The sequence below is a fragment of the Nannospalax galili genome, unplaced genomic scaffold (assembly GCF_000622305.1).
Source record: "Nannospalax galili isolate Female #2095 unplaced genomic scaffold, S.galili_v1.0 scaffold1086, whole genome shotgun sequence".
Taxonomy (NCBI): domain Eukaryota; kingdom Metazoa; phylum Chordata; class Mammalia; order Rodentia; family Spalacidae; genus Nannospalax; species Nannospalax galili.
In genome coordinates this window covers 1,182,209-1,200,587 of record NW_008354345.1, presented here as the reverse complement: position 1 = coordinate 1,200,587, position 18,379 = coordinate 1,182,209, and the positions used below count along the sequence as shown (strand labels likewise).

Below are 18,379 nucleotides of genomic sequence, written 5' to 3'. Positions count from 1 at the left end.
GACCCATTTAGAAAGAAAGAAAGAAAGAAAGGAAGGAAGGAAGGAAGGAAGGAAGGCCAGGAAGAAAGAAAAGAAAGAAAGAAAGAAAGAAAGAAAGAAAGAAAGAAAGAAAGAAAGAGAGAAAGAAAAAAAGCCCCATGGAAAAAAAGAAAGAGTACATGAAGTTGTCAGAAAAAAGTGATGGGGAGATATGGGAGTAGTTGGAAGGGAGGGAGTGAGTATGGATTTGATCAAAACACCTCATATGCATGTATGAAATTCTCAATAAACTTTTTAAGTAAAAAAACCAAAACAAAGAAGCAAGCCCCTACTTTTAAAAAGTGTTGGAGTTAGACACGATAGTTCAGTGGTAGAGCACATGCCTGAGTCCCATGACTCAGTTCTCACAGCCAGACGAAAAACCACAAAATGATTGAAATTCAAAGTGGAGTGTTGTTAAGATTACCTCCTCCATTTACACTGGAGTCTGTCTTTTGGAAAATTTGATTTATTATTTTTATTTTATTTGCTATGTATGCGTATACTGCCTGCATGTATGTAAGTGCACCCATGTCATCCAATGCCCACCAAGGTAAGAAGAGGGCATCATATCCCCTGGCACTGGAGTTACGGATGGTTGTTAGCTTCCATATAGGTGCTGGTAACTGAACCCGGGTCCTCTGCAAGAGCAGCCAGTGCTCTTAACCACCGAGCCATCCTCTAGCCCCTGGAGTCTAACTCTTGGTTCCCAATGGTAATGCTATAGAGATGGAACTTGGTATTGAATCAGATTTTATAATGGAGATTGGTTGGAGATAGGTGAGTTTGTGGGTTAGTGGGCCGAGTGCTCTGTGGTTTCATTGGAAGTACCTTACTCACATAATCACCTTCTCGTCAGGCTGGTGTTTGGGTTCCAGGTTGCAAGCACTGTCTCTTCAGGTTTGATAGAAAGCACAGAGGGCAAATGACAACAGCCAGCTGCCAAATTTCCTATCATCAATCGGGAGTGATTTTATTTTGGTTAAAAATCTCTAGAGGTACATGTACTGAAACTGAAACAGGGAGGTGATCATGGTCCCTCTGAATGAACACAAACATTTGTATCTTGCTATAAACTTATTTATCAACTATGCATTAGCATGGGTCACACACGTATGTCTCCACTTTGTGAGTTCCCAAAGCGCACATTCTGCTTTGTAAATGTTTTGTCTTCTGTATGAGCACCTAGATGGCAGTTCAAAGACAGGTCTCTTGTTTCCACTCCAATTTAGATCTTAAGTTTTTCTTTTTGAAATAAAGAAAAATTTTTAAAAAATTAGAATCACCTCAACCCCATGATTTTAATGTAGCTTTTTAAATTATTGCATTTTGTTCTCAGTTCTTATTTGTAAGACTTATATTTTTGAATTAGATTGTTCTATTCCTTACTTCATTAAAAACTAATCAGGTGCAAACAAAATCAGAACTGAACATCTGTGTGTTTGGCACTGAGCTAGATGCTGGGCAGGTAACAATGGGTGTCGCAGTTCCTTTAAGCTGTTAGCCTCTCTGGATTAATGGATACCTGGAGAACTGTAAAACATTATTTCAGGCTGTGTCTGTGACAGTCTCGGGACAGACTGACAATAAACTGGCCAATCGAGCGCAGAAGATGCACTCTTTATGTGGGTGGCACCATCCATGTGGCTAGGGGCCAGGATGGACTAAATGGTCAGACAAAAGGCAAGCCTGCCACTTCCCTGGTGCTGTACTGGTCTGTCCAGAACTCTGGGTTCCCTGGCCCTGGGACCAGAGTCTCCTTTGGATTCTCCAGCCTTTAGCTTTCAACTGAGAGTCACACCTTTGCCTTCTCTCCTCTGAGGCATCTGAGCTGGGAGTAAGCCAAAACCCTGACCTCCCTGGGATGCCAGTTTACAGGGGGTGTGTCTATGAGTTCCCAGCCTCCCGGTTTGCTTAAGACAGTTTCCTTAATAAACTCCCTCCTGGTGAGCTCATATTTTCTCTCCATATTCATAAGCCGTATGCAATGATGTGTTTACTATAGATGCATCATTTTGGTTCCATCTCTAGAGAACCATAGTGATTAATACTATGAATGAGAATGAATTCCATTCCTCCTTTCCCAGAGCTCATGAGACGGTGATCAAACAGCCAGCAGTAAATGTAAAACTACCGTGTTAGCAAATTACCATTCAGTAAGACCTATGCTCTGAATTCAACCAGAAATTCTTACAAGCAAAAAAATAGTATTTCAGGAAAAAGGATGTGTTAAAGGGTCCATCACACAAAAGCGGATGAAAGTGTGACGGCCTGACTCAGGAGGAAAGGCGCTATCACATCTGTTCATCTCTATTTCCAGGAGAAAGGGGTTCTTTTTCCACCTCTTCCGCTAACCACTCTTTGAATTCTCCTTTGTGTTGCAGAGAGATTTCTCAGGCTGGTGTCCTAGTTTTCCCTCTAAATTCTTCCTTCTCTGTTTGCATCTTGGTCCTTTTCAGAGAATTTCAAGTTTGACTTCATCACCAATGATTTGACTATTTTGGCTATGGTCTTCATTGAACCATGTTCAATGTGAATTTAATTATACTTTTGCCTTATTTTATTTTTTTGGAAAGAACTTCATCTCCTTTTTCTATTTTTATTTATTTTATGTGTATGAGTGTATTGCCTGCATGTATGTAAGTGCCTAAGTGTCTTGCAGTGCTTATGGAGGTCAGAAGAGGTTGTTGAAACCCCTAGAACTGGAGGTATGGACAGTTGTTAGCCACCATGTAGGTACTGAAAATCGACCCTGGGTCCTCTTCAAGAGCAGCTGGTGCTCTTAAGTTGGCCTCAAACACACAGAAATCTTCCTGTCTCTGCCTTGTATGTGCATAGATTCCTGGTGTGATCCATAAGCTCCAACCCTAGGATTAATAACATATATATATATAATTCAAAGATGAGCATAACTTTCCCTGTTCCTTCTCTCTCTTTTTCCTTTGGAGTCTTCCCATGGTCTGGGCATCCTTTCTTGGACACTCTGAACTTAATCCTTTTTCTCTGAAGATACACTACCATTCCCCTGGCATGTGACTGCCTATAAACAACATAGTTTTCTCCCTCCTTCCTCTCCCTCCTCCTCTTCCAGAGAGCTGCTGAGATTTACAGCTTGCCTGCCATGGAGTTCTTTGAAATGCAAATAAAATTTTCCTCACACTTAAACAAAAACAAGCTAGATTTCTTTTTTTTTTTTTATTAAAAAAGGATTTATTATAGACCATTTACCATTTCTTACAGACATTCTGAAAAAGAATGGAACTCACAAACCCAGCATGTGAGATTTCCCCCCAACATCTGTGTGCATGGTTAACAAATCTTTTCTCAGTTCTGTGGCCTGAGACAGTTAACATGTACAACTTGTTGTTGGCCAGTTGTCATCCTTTAGCAAGCATCCATGTTGTATGATTTTGATGTGCTCTGTCTTCTAGACTTTATCTGTGTATACTTTCTCCTCCATGAAAGGTTCCGGTCACGTGTGTGTGGAATTACCTCCCAAAGGACGTAATCAGGCTACAGCAGAGATGCCTTGAACAAAAATCTCTGAAGCAAAATTATGATTTTAAAGATTATATATGTACATAAAATAGCTATATGTGCATATATGTATATAAATGCATATGTAATTTTAATTTTCACAGATGTGATGGTTTGAATGAAAAAGTAGCCCCATAGGCTTATGTATTTGAACATGTGAGTCCCCATGTGGCTCTGATGGAAAGATTATGGAACCTTTAGAAGGTGGAATCTTGCTAGGGAAAGTATGTCACTGGGAGGGGATTCGAGGGTTTATAGCCTGGCCTCTCTTCCTGTTCTCTGTCTCTGCTTCCTGTGTGTGGCTGAAATGTGATCAGCTAGCTTCCTGCTCCTGCTGCCCTGCTTTCCCTGTCTGGTACCATGTCTTCCACACCGTGATGGATTCCATCCATCTAGAACTGCGAGCCAAATTAATGCTTTTGTCCTTTAAGTTGCCTTTTGTGGGGGTATTTCTCACAGCAACAGAAAAGTAACTAATACAACAGGTGATTCTAATGCAAGCAGAAAAATATGTCTTGCTGTATTTCATCTATTTCTCTGCTTGAGAGTCTAGGATAAGGAGTACAAGTAATTTTAATTGCTTTCCAGTGACAGTAAGATGATTAAAATTTCTCCAAATATATTTTAGACTCCAAATCACCCTTCTCCCTGCATTTGGTTTTATTTAGATTGGTTTGTTTATGCTACACAACATCAGTCTGAGCAATCTCAGTCTGAGATTGGCTGTTGCCCATCTGCTTTCTTCCACTTTCAGTTTCTCTGTCTGGAACTCCCTTCTTTTTACCACTCAGTCTCCCTCAGGAGAATCTCTTCCTCAGGAAAATAAAACTCTGTGGAGCATGGTCTAAAGAAGGACTGATGGTGAGGCCCTCAGTGATTCACTGAAATTCTACCACTTAAATATTCTTCTTTGGAGATAACCAACCACTTTGTGATTGGACTTCAGGTTCATCCCACGGGAGGGGTTACCATACCTGATACCATAAACGTGGTGAAAAGCCTGTGAGTGGAGGGCAAGGATCTAAGGGGGGAACCCACTATTGTTGTACTAAATGAGCATGCTGTCAAACTGCCTTCTAAACATTTTTTATACCCAAAGACTAACGGTGGCTCAGGCTGTGGCAGAGAAGATCCTTTTTTAAGTGTTTTATTTATTATTTTTATTTATTTTATGTGTATGAGTGTATTGCCTGCATGTATGTAAGTGCCTAAGTGTCTTGCAGTGCTTATGGAGGTCAGAAGAGGTTGTTGAAACCCCTAGAACTGGAGGTATGGACAGTTGTTAGCCACCATGTAGGTACTGAAAATCGACCCTGGGTCCTCTTCAAGAGCAGCTGGTGCTCTTAAGTTGGCCTCAAACACACAGAAATCTTCCTGTCTCTGCCTTGTATGTGCATAGATTCCTGGTGTGATCCATAAGCTCCAACCCTAGGATTAATAACATATATATATATAATTCAAAGATGAGCATAACTTTCCCTGTTCCTTCTCTCTCTTTTTCCTTTGGAGTCTTCCCATGGTCTGGGCATCCTTTCTTGGACACTCTGAACTTAATCCTTTTTCTCTGAAGATACACTACCATTCCCCTGGCATGTGACTGCCTATAAACAACATAGTTTTCTCCCTCCTTCCTCTCCCTCCTCCTCTTCCAGAGAGCTGCTGAGATTTACAGCTTGCCTGCCATGGAGTTCTTTGAAATGCAAATAAAATTTTCCTCACACTTAAACAAAAACAAGCTAGATTTCTTTTTTTTTTTTTATTAAAAAAGGATTTATTATAGACCATTTACCATTTCTTACAGACATTCTGAAAAAGAATGGAACTCACAAACCCAGCATGTGAGATTTCCCCCCAACATCTGTGTGCATGGTTAACAAATCTTTTCTCAGTTCTGTGGCCTGAGACAGTTAACATGTACAACTTGTTGTTGGCCAGTTGTCATCCTTTAGCAAGCATCCATGTTGTATGATTTTGATGTGCTCTGTCTTCTAGACTTTATCTGTGTATACTTTCTCCTCCATGAAAGGTTCCGGTCACGTGTGTGTGGAATTACCTCCCAAAGGACGTAATCAGGCTACAGCAGAGATGCCTTGAACAAAAATCTCTGAAGCAAAATTATGATTTTAAAGATTATATATGTACATAAAATAGCTATATGTGCATATATGTATATAAATGCATATGTAATTTTAATTTTCACAGATGTGATGGTTTGAATGAAAAAGTAGCCCCATAGGCTTATGTATTTGAACATGTGAGTCCCCATGTGGCTCTGATGGAAAGATTATGGAACCTTTAGAAGGTGGAATCTTGCTAGGGAAAGTATGTCACTGGGAGGGGATTCGAGGGTTTATAGCCTGGCCTCTCTTCCTGTTCTCTGTCTCTGCTTCCTGTGTGTGGCTGAAATGTGATCAGCTAGCTTCCTGCTCCTGCTGCCCTGCTTTCCCTGTCTGGTACCATGTCTTCCACACCGTGATGGATTCCATCCATCTAGAACTGCGAGCCAAATTAATGCTTTTGTCCTTTAAGTTGCCTTTTGTGGGGGTATTTCTCACAGCAACAGAAAAGTAACTAATACAACAGGTGATTCTAATGCAAGCAGAAAAATATGTCAACCTATGAGAACATGGAAAGTGTAACCTCTAGCACATTATACTAGATCCAATGCTATTAGAAAATACAATAGTCAAATATTTGGTCTCGTTCACTCTCCTGCTTATCTTGCTTTGAGTGATAGGAGAGATATCTCTTTGTACACATGAAAGGAATAAATAAAACATTATATAATGGTGAGAGCTGATTTCTTATCTGTGATAGGCTGCAGACACTTGTCCCAGAGAGCTGGCCAGGGGCGTGAAGGCTTATTTATTCCAGGTCTTTGCTTTCTCCAGTTGAAGTCTTTTTTAAAAATCCACTTCTATAGTTGACAAAAGGACATCCTATGGTTTGTTTTATGACAATCGGAGCTTGTAATTTAAATACAGCTCTATCATAATACTGATGAAGAACCACGTACATGGTTCGTTGGTGTTATAACAGCACATGGGAAGAGGAAGTTGTTGACATAATTTCAAATTAATAAGTCTGTGAAACATGATTTGACATGAACACCAGATGGTATCATGAAGGACTGTAAAAATCATCATGTGAGACCTTGGGCTTGAACACGCCATCCAAACTTTGATTTTCAGAAACACCTCACTTTTCTCCTTACATAGCCAATGAATTTCTCTCTCTCTTTTGTACCGCCATATATTTTATAGTCACTCATTTTACCGAGTCAGGATTAATTAAGCGAATATTTTTTTTTCTGTTGTACACTAACCAAGTTTCTCATTCTAAATTTGCATGGATTACATATGCTAACCTCAGATGCAAAGCTATGCCCTCACCATGATGCTCCCGTTCCTTTTGATTTGTAGTTTTTCTATTGTATACTAACCAAGTTTCTCATTCTAAATTTGCATGGATTACATATGCTAACCTCAGATGCAAAGCTATGCCCTCACCATGATGCTCCCGTTCCTTTGGACTTGTAGTTTGTTTTGTTATGCATTCATAGGGTTATTCATTTTCCACCATATGTTGATGTGGGAATTGTCAATACAAGTACAATGTTTTTGGGAAGCACAACAGCAGAAGCGTCTTTTCCTGCCCTTACATACGTGTTTCATGGCTGGCTGCAGCAGAAGGCACACAGTGATATCCATTATTATGTAGGGATTCTGGGTCTGTTTCATCCGGGACTTTCTCACTATTTTCATGTGTCTTGGTATCTTTCCCTTCATATTTTCTCTTCATGGCATAAATGAATATAACATATAAAACAAGTACTGCAGATTTTAAAGACGTGCACAAACCCAAGTAAACAGTTCTGGGAAAGGAGAAAGAAAAAAAGATTATTTTATGTTATATGGTACAGCTTATGATATTCATCTCCAGTATGCAGAACTTAAAGTGAAAAAAGTGAATTATATATAAAATATGAAAGGAACAGTTCTAGGGATTCTAGTTACTGAGGCATAAAGAGTTTGGGATTGTTTCCAAAGAATCATTATAGCTGGGTATGATGGCTCATGCCTTTAATCCCCGTTCTCCTCAGGTAGAGGCAGACAAATCTCTGAAAGCTCCAGGAAGTTCCAGGCTAACCAGTGCTACACAGTGAGGCCATATCTCAAAACAACAACAACCAAACCAACCAACCAATCAAACAAACAAACAAAAAAGCAAAGAATTGTCAAGGCACAGAAATTCAACTTCTGTTGACTCTAACCTTGTAAATGAGGAAGAGAAATATCCATATCTTTTCCCCCAGTCATCGTATTCTACCTACAGAAAGGATAGATGTTTGACATTCGCAATCTAGAGATCCAGGCTCACTAAAAGACCAAGACTTAATCATTGAACTATAGAAATATATCCTTCTAGGGCTGGAGAGATGGCTCAGTGGTTAAGAGCACAGACTGCTCTTACAGAGGACCCAAGTTTGAGTCCCAGTACCCACATGGTAGCTAACAACCATCTGTAACTCCAGTTCCAGGGGATCTGACACCCTCTTCTGATCTTCACAGCCATTGCACAACACAGGTACACTTATACACATGCAGGCAATACACTCATACACATAAAATAAAAATTAATAAATAAAATATTTTTAAAAGAAATATATCCTTTTGCCTACACCTTAGATCATAATCCTAAAGGATTATTTATAGTAGTCTCTTTAACACAGCAGTTTATGTCTATTTATCAAGAAAGAAAAATCAGAAGTCACACCAAAAGGAAAGAAAAAGTAATCATGGTTTGAAGAGAACAACCAATCTTCAAAATCAAACATACATATGTATGATGTTGGGGTTATTAGAATGAATATGAAGTAACTATGATTAACCTGCTAAAGGATCTAAGACAAAGTGGAGACATGCAGGACAGGTGGGCAGCCAAAGCCAGACACTAGGGATTGGTAATGGTGACAGAAGTTAAGAACATCTTTGATGGGCTTAGCAGCCAGGACTCAGCCTTAGAAAGAATCTCTGAATATGAAGACACCTAACTAGAAACTTCCAGAACTGAAAGTCAAAGAGGAAAAAAAGCAATAGACTATTCAATGACTTTGGAACAACTAAAACGTGTGTAAAATGGTCATGCTAGAAAAAGAAAAATAGACTTGAAATAATAATGACTGGTAGTTTTTCCAAGTCAATGTCAGACATTAAGCCACAGATCCATTAACCTCGTAGAACATCTAGCAAGATAAATGCTAGGAAAACCGCAGCTCACACATCATTTTTCAAACTATAGAATAGCAAAGCTAAAAACGGGATCCTGAAAGAGGTCATGGGTAAAACACATGCAGGAGGTAAGGGTTGTGTTTGACTTTTCTACAGAACTGAAAAGAAGATATACATAGAGTAAAATAAATTACTGAAAGAAAAAAATCCTATCAACCTATAATTCTGTACTCTGTGAAATTATTCTCCAAACTGAAATAGGGACCCAGGCATGGCAGCATGGATCTGCAGTTCTAGCTACTTGGGAGACTGAGGCTGGGGGAGCCTTTGAGCCCCAGAGTTCAAGATCAGCCTGGATAACATTGCTAGACCCTGTATAAAATGGAGAGAAATATAAAGAAAGCTCAGGCACAAAAAAACATTGGGAGAATGTGTTGCTGACAGACCTGCCTAGCAAGGAGTGTTGAAAGATGTTCTTTAATATTTTACTTGTATTTATTATATTTATTTTATGTATATGGGTGTATCGCCTGCATGTGTATAAGTACACCAATGTCATTCAATGCCCGTGGAGGCCAGAAGAGGGTGTCAGATCCCCTGGAACTGGAGTTATAGATGGTTGTTAGCTTCCATGTGGGTGCTGCAATTCGAACCTGGGCCTTCTGCAAGTGCATCCAGTGCTCTTAACTGCTGAGCTGTATCCCCGGCTTCAAAAGAAAGATGTTCTGGCAGAACTTCCAGACCAGCCACGGCCATGTAGGTCTCTGTAGGTCTGTCCATTTCTCCTTCTCTTCTTCATAGTCCTTTCTAAACACGCTTTCTCTAAGGCTCTGGGCTCCCCTAGCATCTTGTATTTCTTCACTTTTTCTCTAAAGCTTCCTTCTCCCTGCCATGTGGCTGCGAGTGAGCCATGCGTCTGACCTCTATGCAGGCTCTAAACCTGCCTGGCTCCATGGCTTTCTTTCCTTCTTCCCACTATTCACCTGCTCAGGACAGCTGTCAAGATGACCAGTTCACCTGCCCTGAAGATTTTTCTTTAAGATTCTAATAAAATTCTAAAAGCTTAAAAAAAAAAAAGTTGCTCTTTAGAGAGATGGAAAATGATATGGAAATGGTCTTCAATCAATGCTGTCTTGGCTTATAAGTTCTCAATTTTTCAATGCCGTGAACATACACCAGAAACCATATTTTGAATTTTGAATTTTTATCTTTCCTGTGGTTAATAAGGTGTAGTATGACCCTCTCATGATACTGGGCAGCAGCAGGCAGTTGCCCTTTCTGGTCAGCCACACTCTAGCCAGGGTAAGCATTCAATTCTCTACTAGATAATGGGTCACTAGCATGTTTTCTTTCTTGTATTTTCATATCCCATCACACCTACAAAACCCACCCATCTGTATATGTACATGAGCTATTTAGTGTTTTATTGTAAAATAAGCTTATTATTAAATGATCTTGCCAATTTAAGTGTTTCAGTACATTTGAGATAAACTATCCTAAGCTATAATCTTAAGTAGATTAATCAAGGGGTACTAAGTGCATTTTCAACATAATATTTTCAGCTAACAGTGAAATTTTTAAAAATGAAATATTTTATTTATTGGTTTTCATGTTATTTTATTTATTTTTTAAACATTTTATTTATTTATTTATTTATTTATTTATTTATTTATTTATTTTACGTGTATGAGTGCATTGCCTGAATGTATGTGAGCGCACCCATGTCATGCAATGCCACGGAGGTCAGAGAGGGTATCGGATTCCCCTGGAACTGGAGTTAAGGACAGTTCATAGCTGCCATGTGGGTGCTGGGAATCGAACCTGGGTCCTCTGCAAGAACATTCAGTGTTCTTAACCGCTGAGCCATCTTTCCAGCCCTGAAATTAAAATTTTTAAAAATGTATTTATTTGTGTGTGTGTGTCCGTGTGAGTATATGCCTCATGTTTGTGGGTGCTTGTGGAAGCCAGACGAGGGCCACTAGAGCTGGTGGTTGTGATCTGCCTGATGTGCTGGGACTCAAAATCAAGTTCTCTGGAAGGGCACTAAGTGCTCGTATTACTGAGCTATGTTTCCAGCTCCCACAGTGAACTTCTTTTTTTTCCTACCGTGAACTTTTAAAGACAGCCCACATGATTTGATGAGCATCTGTAAATCCTCAACTTGGTCGGAAATTCGGGTATGAAAAGAGAAAGAGCATCAGAGAAAGAATAAGACATGATAAAAAGTTCTCATTTTCTTTATTTTTAACCTGTCTAGCAGATAAGTTAGTTCAAAATAATAGCAACAATGCATTTGATTATATATTCATCATATATTTATTTTATTATATTTCTTTAAAATGTGTATTGTAGGCTCTAAATTTTTATTTTTTATTGATTTTTTGTGAATTTCATACAATAGTTTTGATATATTTAGACACTGTCTCCTATCTGCACCCCTGTTATATCCACCCCCTGCCGGATTTCAAGTACTTTGTCACAAGAAGTACAACTGATGGGCTAACGAAAGAGAGAAAACGGAATTACATAAAATTTTTCAAAAACAGGCAGAAAAAGTGTGGAAGACGAAAACAGGAATGAGGTTTACTGGATTTAGACATACTGTACTAACGACAATCGAAAGAAGATTGCTTTGTTGATTTCAAACAGCAGACTTCAAAACAAACAAAACAAAACAAAAATCAGAGCAGAAAAGAACCTCACACAATGACAAAAGATTCTCTCATACCTTTAAGAAGAAAATGTAACAATTCTGAAAGCAGCCTAAAAACAGCATCAAAATATATGGAGTAAAGCCTTCAGAAATTCTTATCACAAATGAATGGATTGATCAGAGTAATCAGGAAGGACACAGCTAAAATCAATGGCAGAATTACTTTACAATCTATTACAGACTGCTTCATTCAACAGCAGTGGAATGCAAATTTTTCTTAACTTCACATGGAGTATTCAGCAAGATAGTCCAAGCTGTCTTGGAACTCACTATATAGACCAGACTGGCTTTGATCTCAGAGATCCACCTGCCTCTGCCTGCTGAGTGCTGGGATGAAAGGTGTGTACTACCACACCTAGCTTGTTTTACTGTTTTCTTTAAGAGCTCTTTATGTATTTAGTAAATTTTCTTGTGACTATATTACTAGTTCCGATTTCTTTTAATATGTATTTTGTCTTTGAATATTGCTTAAAATAATTTTTGTTATGTAGAGTTTTTAAAATATTATTTTGTTACAGTTTTGGGGGTTTGGGTCATAATTACACATTCTTGCTTCCCAACTGAAACCAATTATACCATGAGTTATAATATCTGTAGTCTATAATTGATCAATACATAATTTACAGTAATTGTTATCTAAGGTACGTCATCGTCACTTGTTCTTCCTAATTACCATTCAGTTGTCTTTATGCCATGTGCAAAATAGCTCTCTCCATGAACAGAGGAGCATACAAATATTTTTCTCTTTTTCCCCACTGGTTTAGGGAGACCCTCATTGGCCCCTGCCTGTCTTCTTTCAGAAACCAGAGATAACGGTGGGTTTGATATGAGCAGAGCTTTTTCAGAAACCAAAAAAAAAGAATCAAGCAACAAGTCTAGCTCAGAGTCTGACAAGATGATTCGGCTGATAAAGGTGATTATCGCCAAGCTTGAGGACATGAGCTGGAACTCATGGGACCCAGAGAGTGGAAGGAGAGAACAATTTCTGCAAGCTGTCCTTTTATTTACACAGATATGTGCTTGCACACGCACACACACACACACACACACACACACACACACTAAAGAAATGTAAAGTGGAACGTCTACCTCTTTTATGCTTATGATTTTGCACTTATTATTCTTCAATCTAAAGGTAAAAATATAAAGATACATTTCCTATTACTTCTACTATTAAAATGAGCTCACCTGATATAATATTGGATATTATATCTTTAATTATTAGTTTATTATCATCTTGAAAACAGCATTTAATAATTAACATAGTCAAAGGAAAAAGCAGCTGATGAAGTATATTTATGACAACTCACCCAAATAGTGTGGAATTATATATCCTACAGGCTCCTCGTGCTCCACAGCTGTTGACGGACCACTTCATACACGTTCTGTCAATCAGTGCCCCAAAATATACAGGTGCTAGAATTCCTCCTGCAACATGGGAAGAAAAGTTGTCAACCCAAATTACATGCTTGAAATGAAGGTGGGTGGCACTCTACATGGATCCATTGTGGAGAAAGTAAGTCAAAAATTTTGTAGGACTCTTTGGCAAATATGCAAAAGAATACTACTAAGACTCTTCAAGGTCACATCATACAGTAATATCGTAAACATCTTTGATCTATTCTCCCTTTTCCAATACACACAAAGAAAGAAGAGCATAACATGACTGTCAACTCTGTTTTATAATACAAATCAACTAAAGCTTAGGTAGTAAAGAGCAGATTGTTTGTCGTAAAACATGGGGGATATGTTGGTCCACATGCCATGCTTTTCTTTGGCAAAAAATCTAGAGTAGTTGGAATAGAATTATAACTTTTTGGCTAACAGAAAAAGCATTTGCTGCAATCCTACAAAGACAGGTGCTTGCTTAACTCTATTTTAAGAAAACTAAAAATGAGGACTGGAGACATGACTCAGCAGTTAAGAGCTCTTGCTGCTGATGCAGAGGACCTGAGTTCAGTTCCCAGCACCCATGTCAGGTAGCTCACAACCATCTGTAATAAGTTGCAACAACTTGAGTAGGTTGCAAGGGATCCAGCACCCTCTTCTGGCCTCTGTGTGCACTGCATGTATGTGGTGCACATACAGACAAGGAGGCACACACACATACATACATACAAGTAAATAAAATTACAAGTATTTAAAAAAAATAAAAACATTAAAAATAGAACTCTAGCACCAGGACCCACTCCCTAGCAAAGAGCCCAGCCTCACAGAATGTGAAGCTCCTGTCACGGGTGCTGCTGGCTTCTAGGTTCAGAGTCCACAGATTCTTTTCTTGTTGTCAATCAATCCCATGATGCAGCATTTTCTCTCTACTGATTTTGCACATCTTTAAACACCTTCTGAAGTGACCTGGACAGTCAGTTTTGTTTCTGTGTGTGCTCTGATTGTAATGCTACCTAAGGCTTCCATGGTTGGTCTAACACAATTCTTATTTCCAGACTTTTGGGGAGCACTTGTGATATTTGTAGAAGCAGATGTCTGTTTGTTGTAACTGCAATTTTAATCAACCCTGAGACTGACTCAGTTCTAATCAGTAGTAATTTGACATTAGAAGGATGTATTTATAAACATTTTATTCACGATTTATTTTGTTCTTTTTTGTCTTTTGGATTTTGATGAATGAGTCTCAGATTTTTTTCATGTAAGAAAGACAATTATTCAGATATCACAATTTTATTGATCCCATTTCCTTTTTATCAGTCTCAGTTTCTTTATGTACAGATCATTTTTATTTTTAATTACTTTTTATGTGTTTAGTGGGCGTGGTTGCATGCAGGTGCCCGTGGAGGCCGGGAAAGGGAGTCAGATCCCTGGAGCTGGAGTTGTGAGCAACTCCATAGGGATGTTGGGAACCAGACCTAGGTCCTTTGCAAGAGCCTCAAGCGCTTTGAACTGCTGAGTCATCTCAGTCCCTAGAGTCAGTTTTCTGACTGTGAGAAATTTTAGCTTGACAAAGGGACTGGTGGTGTCTGAGGTTAATTAATGTAGCTGAAGAAAAGTGGCTCCGAGAAGATTGGCAAGAAATACGCAGATTTAAACAACTTGGCGGCACCCTTTGAGAAATGAAGTGAGCGCCACATTAGCGCCAATTTATCTTTCCTATACAACGCTGCTGGTGTGAACAAAAAAAAGTTAAATATTTTAGGTAAGAAACTAGGTCTTGATCCTTACTAGAATTAGAAATTTTATAGTCGCTTATTTTCAGCTAATTTGTTCTGTTTCACGTGCTCTGTAGACGTCTCACCATGCACAGCGGTATTGGATTGAAGGCAACAGTCTGTGACTTCCAAGTTTGGTACTTACTGTATACTGTGCATCTAGAAACATTTAGCTTTCGTTAGATCGTGTGCCAGACACAGCATAGAATGTTTAAATTGGGAGGGCCAGAGCCTATCTTCTTTGGATTTTTCCAGTGCTGGAGGCAATTCCTCTATTCTTAAAATCTGTCCCGCAGCCTGTCAGGAGAACTACTCACTGCACAGTGCTTCGGTTTCTGGGGCAGGTCTTTGGAGAGTGGGATCTCATTGCAGTGGGGGTGGGGTTGTACAGCAGGTGAGTGTGCAGCAAGCCCTCCTCCTTTCCCTCCTTCTTTGGTCTTTGGAGAGTGGGATCTCATTGCAGTGGGGGTGGGGTTGTACAGCAGGACGGGAGCTGCCAGCCTAGAGATGCGCAGGTGAGTGAGCAGCAAGCCCTCCTCCTTTCCCTCCTTCTTGCCCCATCTATGATTCTTTTTGACCGCTGAGGATCCAAGGCGCTGCCCCATGTGCACGTCCTGGTCAATTTCTTCTCCCTGGTAGCTCAACTAGGAATCCAACTGTGCTGCTTTCTTTTGCTTGCGAAGGTCTCAAGGACCCGCCCCTCCACATTTTGTTCATCTTTCTATTTATTTTTTCTGTCAGTTGTTTTCTCTAATTAACCCTCTTCCCTATCCCTAGGTGAGTGATTTTTTTTCCCTATTTCCTTAGATATAAACATTTAATATTTATAAACCTCAGAAATTGTTAAAGTAGCAACAGGCCTCTGGGGATAAAAATGGCAAATGATAATAAGGGAGGGGGTGCTTTCCTAAATCTCTCCCAATTACCTCATTTGAGTATTTAGAACTGTCCCGAGCTTGCTTTCAATTTAAATGTCCTCTTAACCCCAGGTGATGAATTCCAGAGTGTGGGATTGCTTTCTCTTTTGCACTTTGAGCTTTGGATAAAAGCTCCCCAGCATTCAGAATCAGGCAGTTTATGTTCTGCACAGCCTTGGATCGGCCATATTCCCACGACTCCCAAGTTGCATGAAGCATTACCTAGAAATGCTTCTGTGTACAAAGAAGGCCCTCCCTCTGCCTACTTGGAGGAAATAATCCTAAGTAAAATGGAAGAACTCTGGGAGCTACTCTCTGTGTTATAACTTGTAATACAGACATGATGGTTCTTTGGGCTAACCCCGACTTTCAAATTAACAATCAAATTCTCCTTTAGGCTACTGGGTTTTCCTCTGTCTCTTACTATTTTTATCTACTACCTATAGAAATGATTCTTCTACCTTTTAAATTTCTTATAACTGGAAGTTGTCGATATTCAGCTTTTAAGTTACATGAATCTTCTATCCTGAATTCAGTGTATTTACCATACCTAGAGCTCTGATAATCAGTGAGTGGAAACCCATTGCCAGAGATTTCAGTTCAGGTTGTACATTCCTGAAATGAGATAAAAGCAAAGAAACATTTAGACCTCTTCAAAGTGCTAAGTTGAGTTCAACATGGAAATACTGTTATTTTTCTTTATGACTGAAGGAAAACCCTTAACTGAGTAGCCCACATCACAGAAAGCTATCACTTACAGTGTTATAAAAGCCAACTATCAGAGCCATAGTATTCTCTTATGCACTGCGTAGTGATCCCAAGAGAGTACAACAAACATTTTTAAAACAATTTCGAGACTCTGTAGCCCAGGCTGGCCTCAATCTCATGACAATCCTGCTTCAGCCTTCTAGAGTGCTGAGAACACAGATGCGAGGCACCACTCCTGGCTACATTTTTGCATTTTATCCTTGTGAAATATTTTTATCCTTTTGAACAAAGCTGTAGTAGAGTTTAGACAATGCCTGTAGAGACACTGATCTCCTATGGCCTAAAAGCTCAGAGGGAAAAAAACCCAGATCTTATATCTAGATGTCAATATCTCCATCTCCTTATTTCTATAATGGACATTAACAGAGAGTTCTAGTAGTGCAGTACATGAATTCTGTAATATAACAAGAAAAGTCAAGAGAGTTATGTATTCTGGTGTCTGTCCTGTAGAAACCCAGTACATACCAGGTGAAATGAAATTGTGTAGAAGCAGTGGAAGAATGGGGTTGAGATGGAAAAACCCACAGCTGGTTGAGAAGCACAACCATTTAAAAGCCTTGGTGAAAGAAACAGCCCCTTGCTCACCTAAACAAACAGCCCCTTGCCAGTCTAAGGAAAGAGCTGTTTGCTTAAACGTTGCCTCTGCTTTGGTGAACATACTTCCTTTTTGAAAAATCCAACTTATGGTCTCTTCTCCAGGATCTAGCATGTGTTAGCACTTTGAACCTCTGTTTTCTTTACATTTAATTGTTTCTTAGTCCTTGTAGGAGAGGTACCCTTTTCCAAGTTTCTTAAATGTTTTCACTTCTAACCCCAGCAATTAGGGAGGCTGAGGCAGGAAGATTGCTTGAGCACTAGAGTTTGTGAGCAGCCTAGACAACATAGTGAAGCACTCTCAAAATTAAATAAACAAATAAATAATAAATATCTTTAAAAGAAGCTTATAAAATGAAACAGGGCAAAGTTTAAATGTAATATATAATAGAAAGTTAAAATAGTGTAGTTATCATGAAAGGAAATAAATGCAAAGTGTTTAAATGTAATATATAATAGAAAGTTAAAATAGCGTAGTTATCATGAAAGGAAATAAATGCAAAGTGTTCCTGGCTGTGGTCTGTAAAGGACAGTGACACTTTGCTAGCTCAGCTGAGGGCACACTGTAGCCAAGGAACAGTAAGCTGTGCCTGTGAGTCAACAAAGTCCTTGTTTGTTCGTTGCCTCCTTAGTGAGATGAGAAGTCATCTGAAAGGAGAACTCGACTTGTTCACTGAAATGCCTTTCTCCATATCATATGTCTCAAGGGAGATTTGGGGATGAGAGTGACTGCAGCTTGTGTCTGCTTGATTTCTCTGACCCCAGTGCTGTTGATGTTCAAGGGGTGGATTTGGTCAATATACTAGAAACACAGGAAGAAAACTGATATTTGAAATTCACTTATATTTTTACCAAGGGTTCAGAATGCTATAGGATATGGAAAGAACTTGCAGATAAAACAAGTGCTTTCCTGAAAGTGGACTGGCAGTGTGCAGCAACTTTTCAGAAATGACAGGTGTTGAGAGAGTAGTGAGCTTATACAACCATACACTCTCCTACCTTGGCAGGCATGCATACTCACAAATGTGCTCACACTCATTCCTAGCTGCATCCTTGCATCCCACCTGTGCTCACATTCACAGGCGCACTTACTTGCATGTATATTCTGCACATATTATTGTATGGTCAGGTATTATCACTGTAGTATCATCCTGCCTCACTTCTTATAAGAAGCATCTCAGTACTGTATGAACCTCTCAGAATGAAATTATCATAGAAAAGAGTCTCAAGAAGCTGCGTGTTTATTATTATTGTTACTATTATTATCTCACTGAGGGATGTCTTCTTAATGTAATAAATCACATCTGAATCGATCCTCTGTTATATTCTTTTCTGACAATCATCTATCAATCCCATTCTTTCTGGAGATGATTTCAAGTAAGACCTAAGAATCCAGCTTGGCTGACAGCACAGATAGGGAGTGATAGTCTTTTTTTA

The 18,379-nt window shown here is 39.2% G+C and overlaps 1 protein-coding gene across 1 annotated transcript in view; it reads right to left on the bottom strand.

Annotated features, from left to right (window-relative positions):
- Nucleotides 1–6,298: 6,298 nt before the first annotated feature.
- LOC103748814 (solute carrier organic anion transporter family member 1B2-like) overlaps nucleotides 6,299–18,379 on the bottom strand; it is a 63,008-nt gene continuing 50,927 nt past the window's right edge. Inside the window, exons 12-14 of the mRNA XM_008851601.2 lie at nucleotides 16,131–16,195; nucleotides 12,810–12,927; nucleotides 6,299–7,429 (exon numbers count right to left, since the gene is read on the bottom strand). Of these exons, the coding sequence (XP_008849823.2) occupies nucleotides 7,213–7,429; nucleotides 12,810–12,927; nucleotides 16,131–16,195 (400 nt within the window). The 3' untranslated portion in view covers nucleotides 6,299–7,212. The remainder of the gene's footprint in view (nucleotides 7,430–12,809; nucleotides 12,928–16,130; nucleotides 16,196–18,379) is intronic.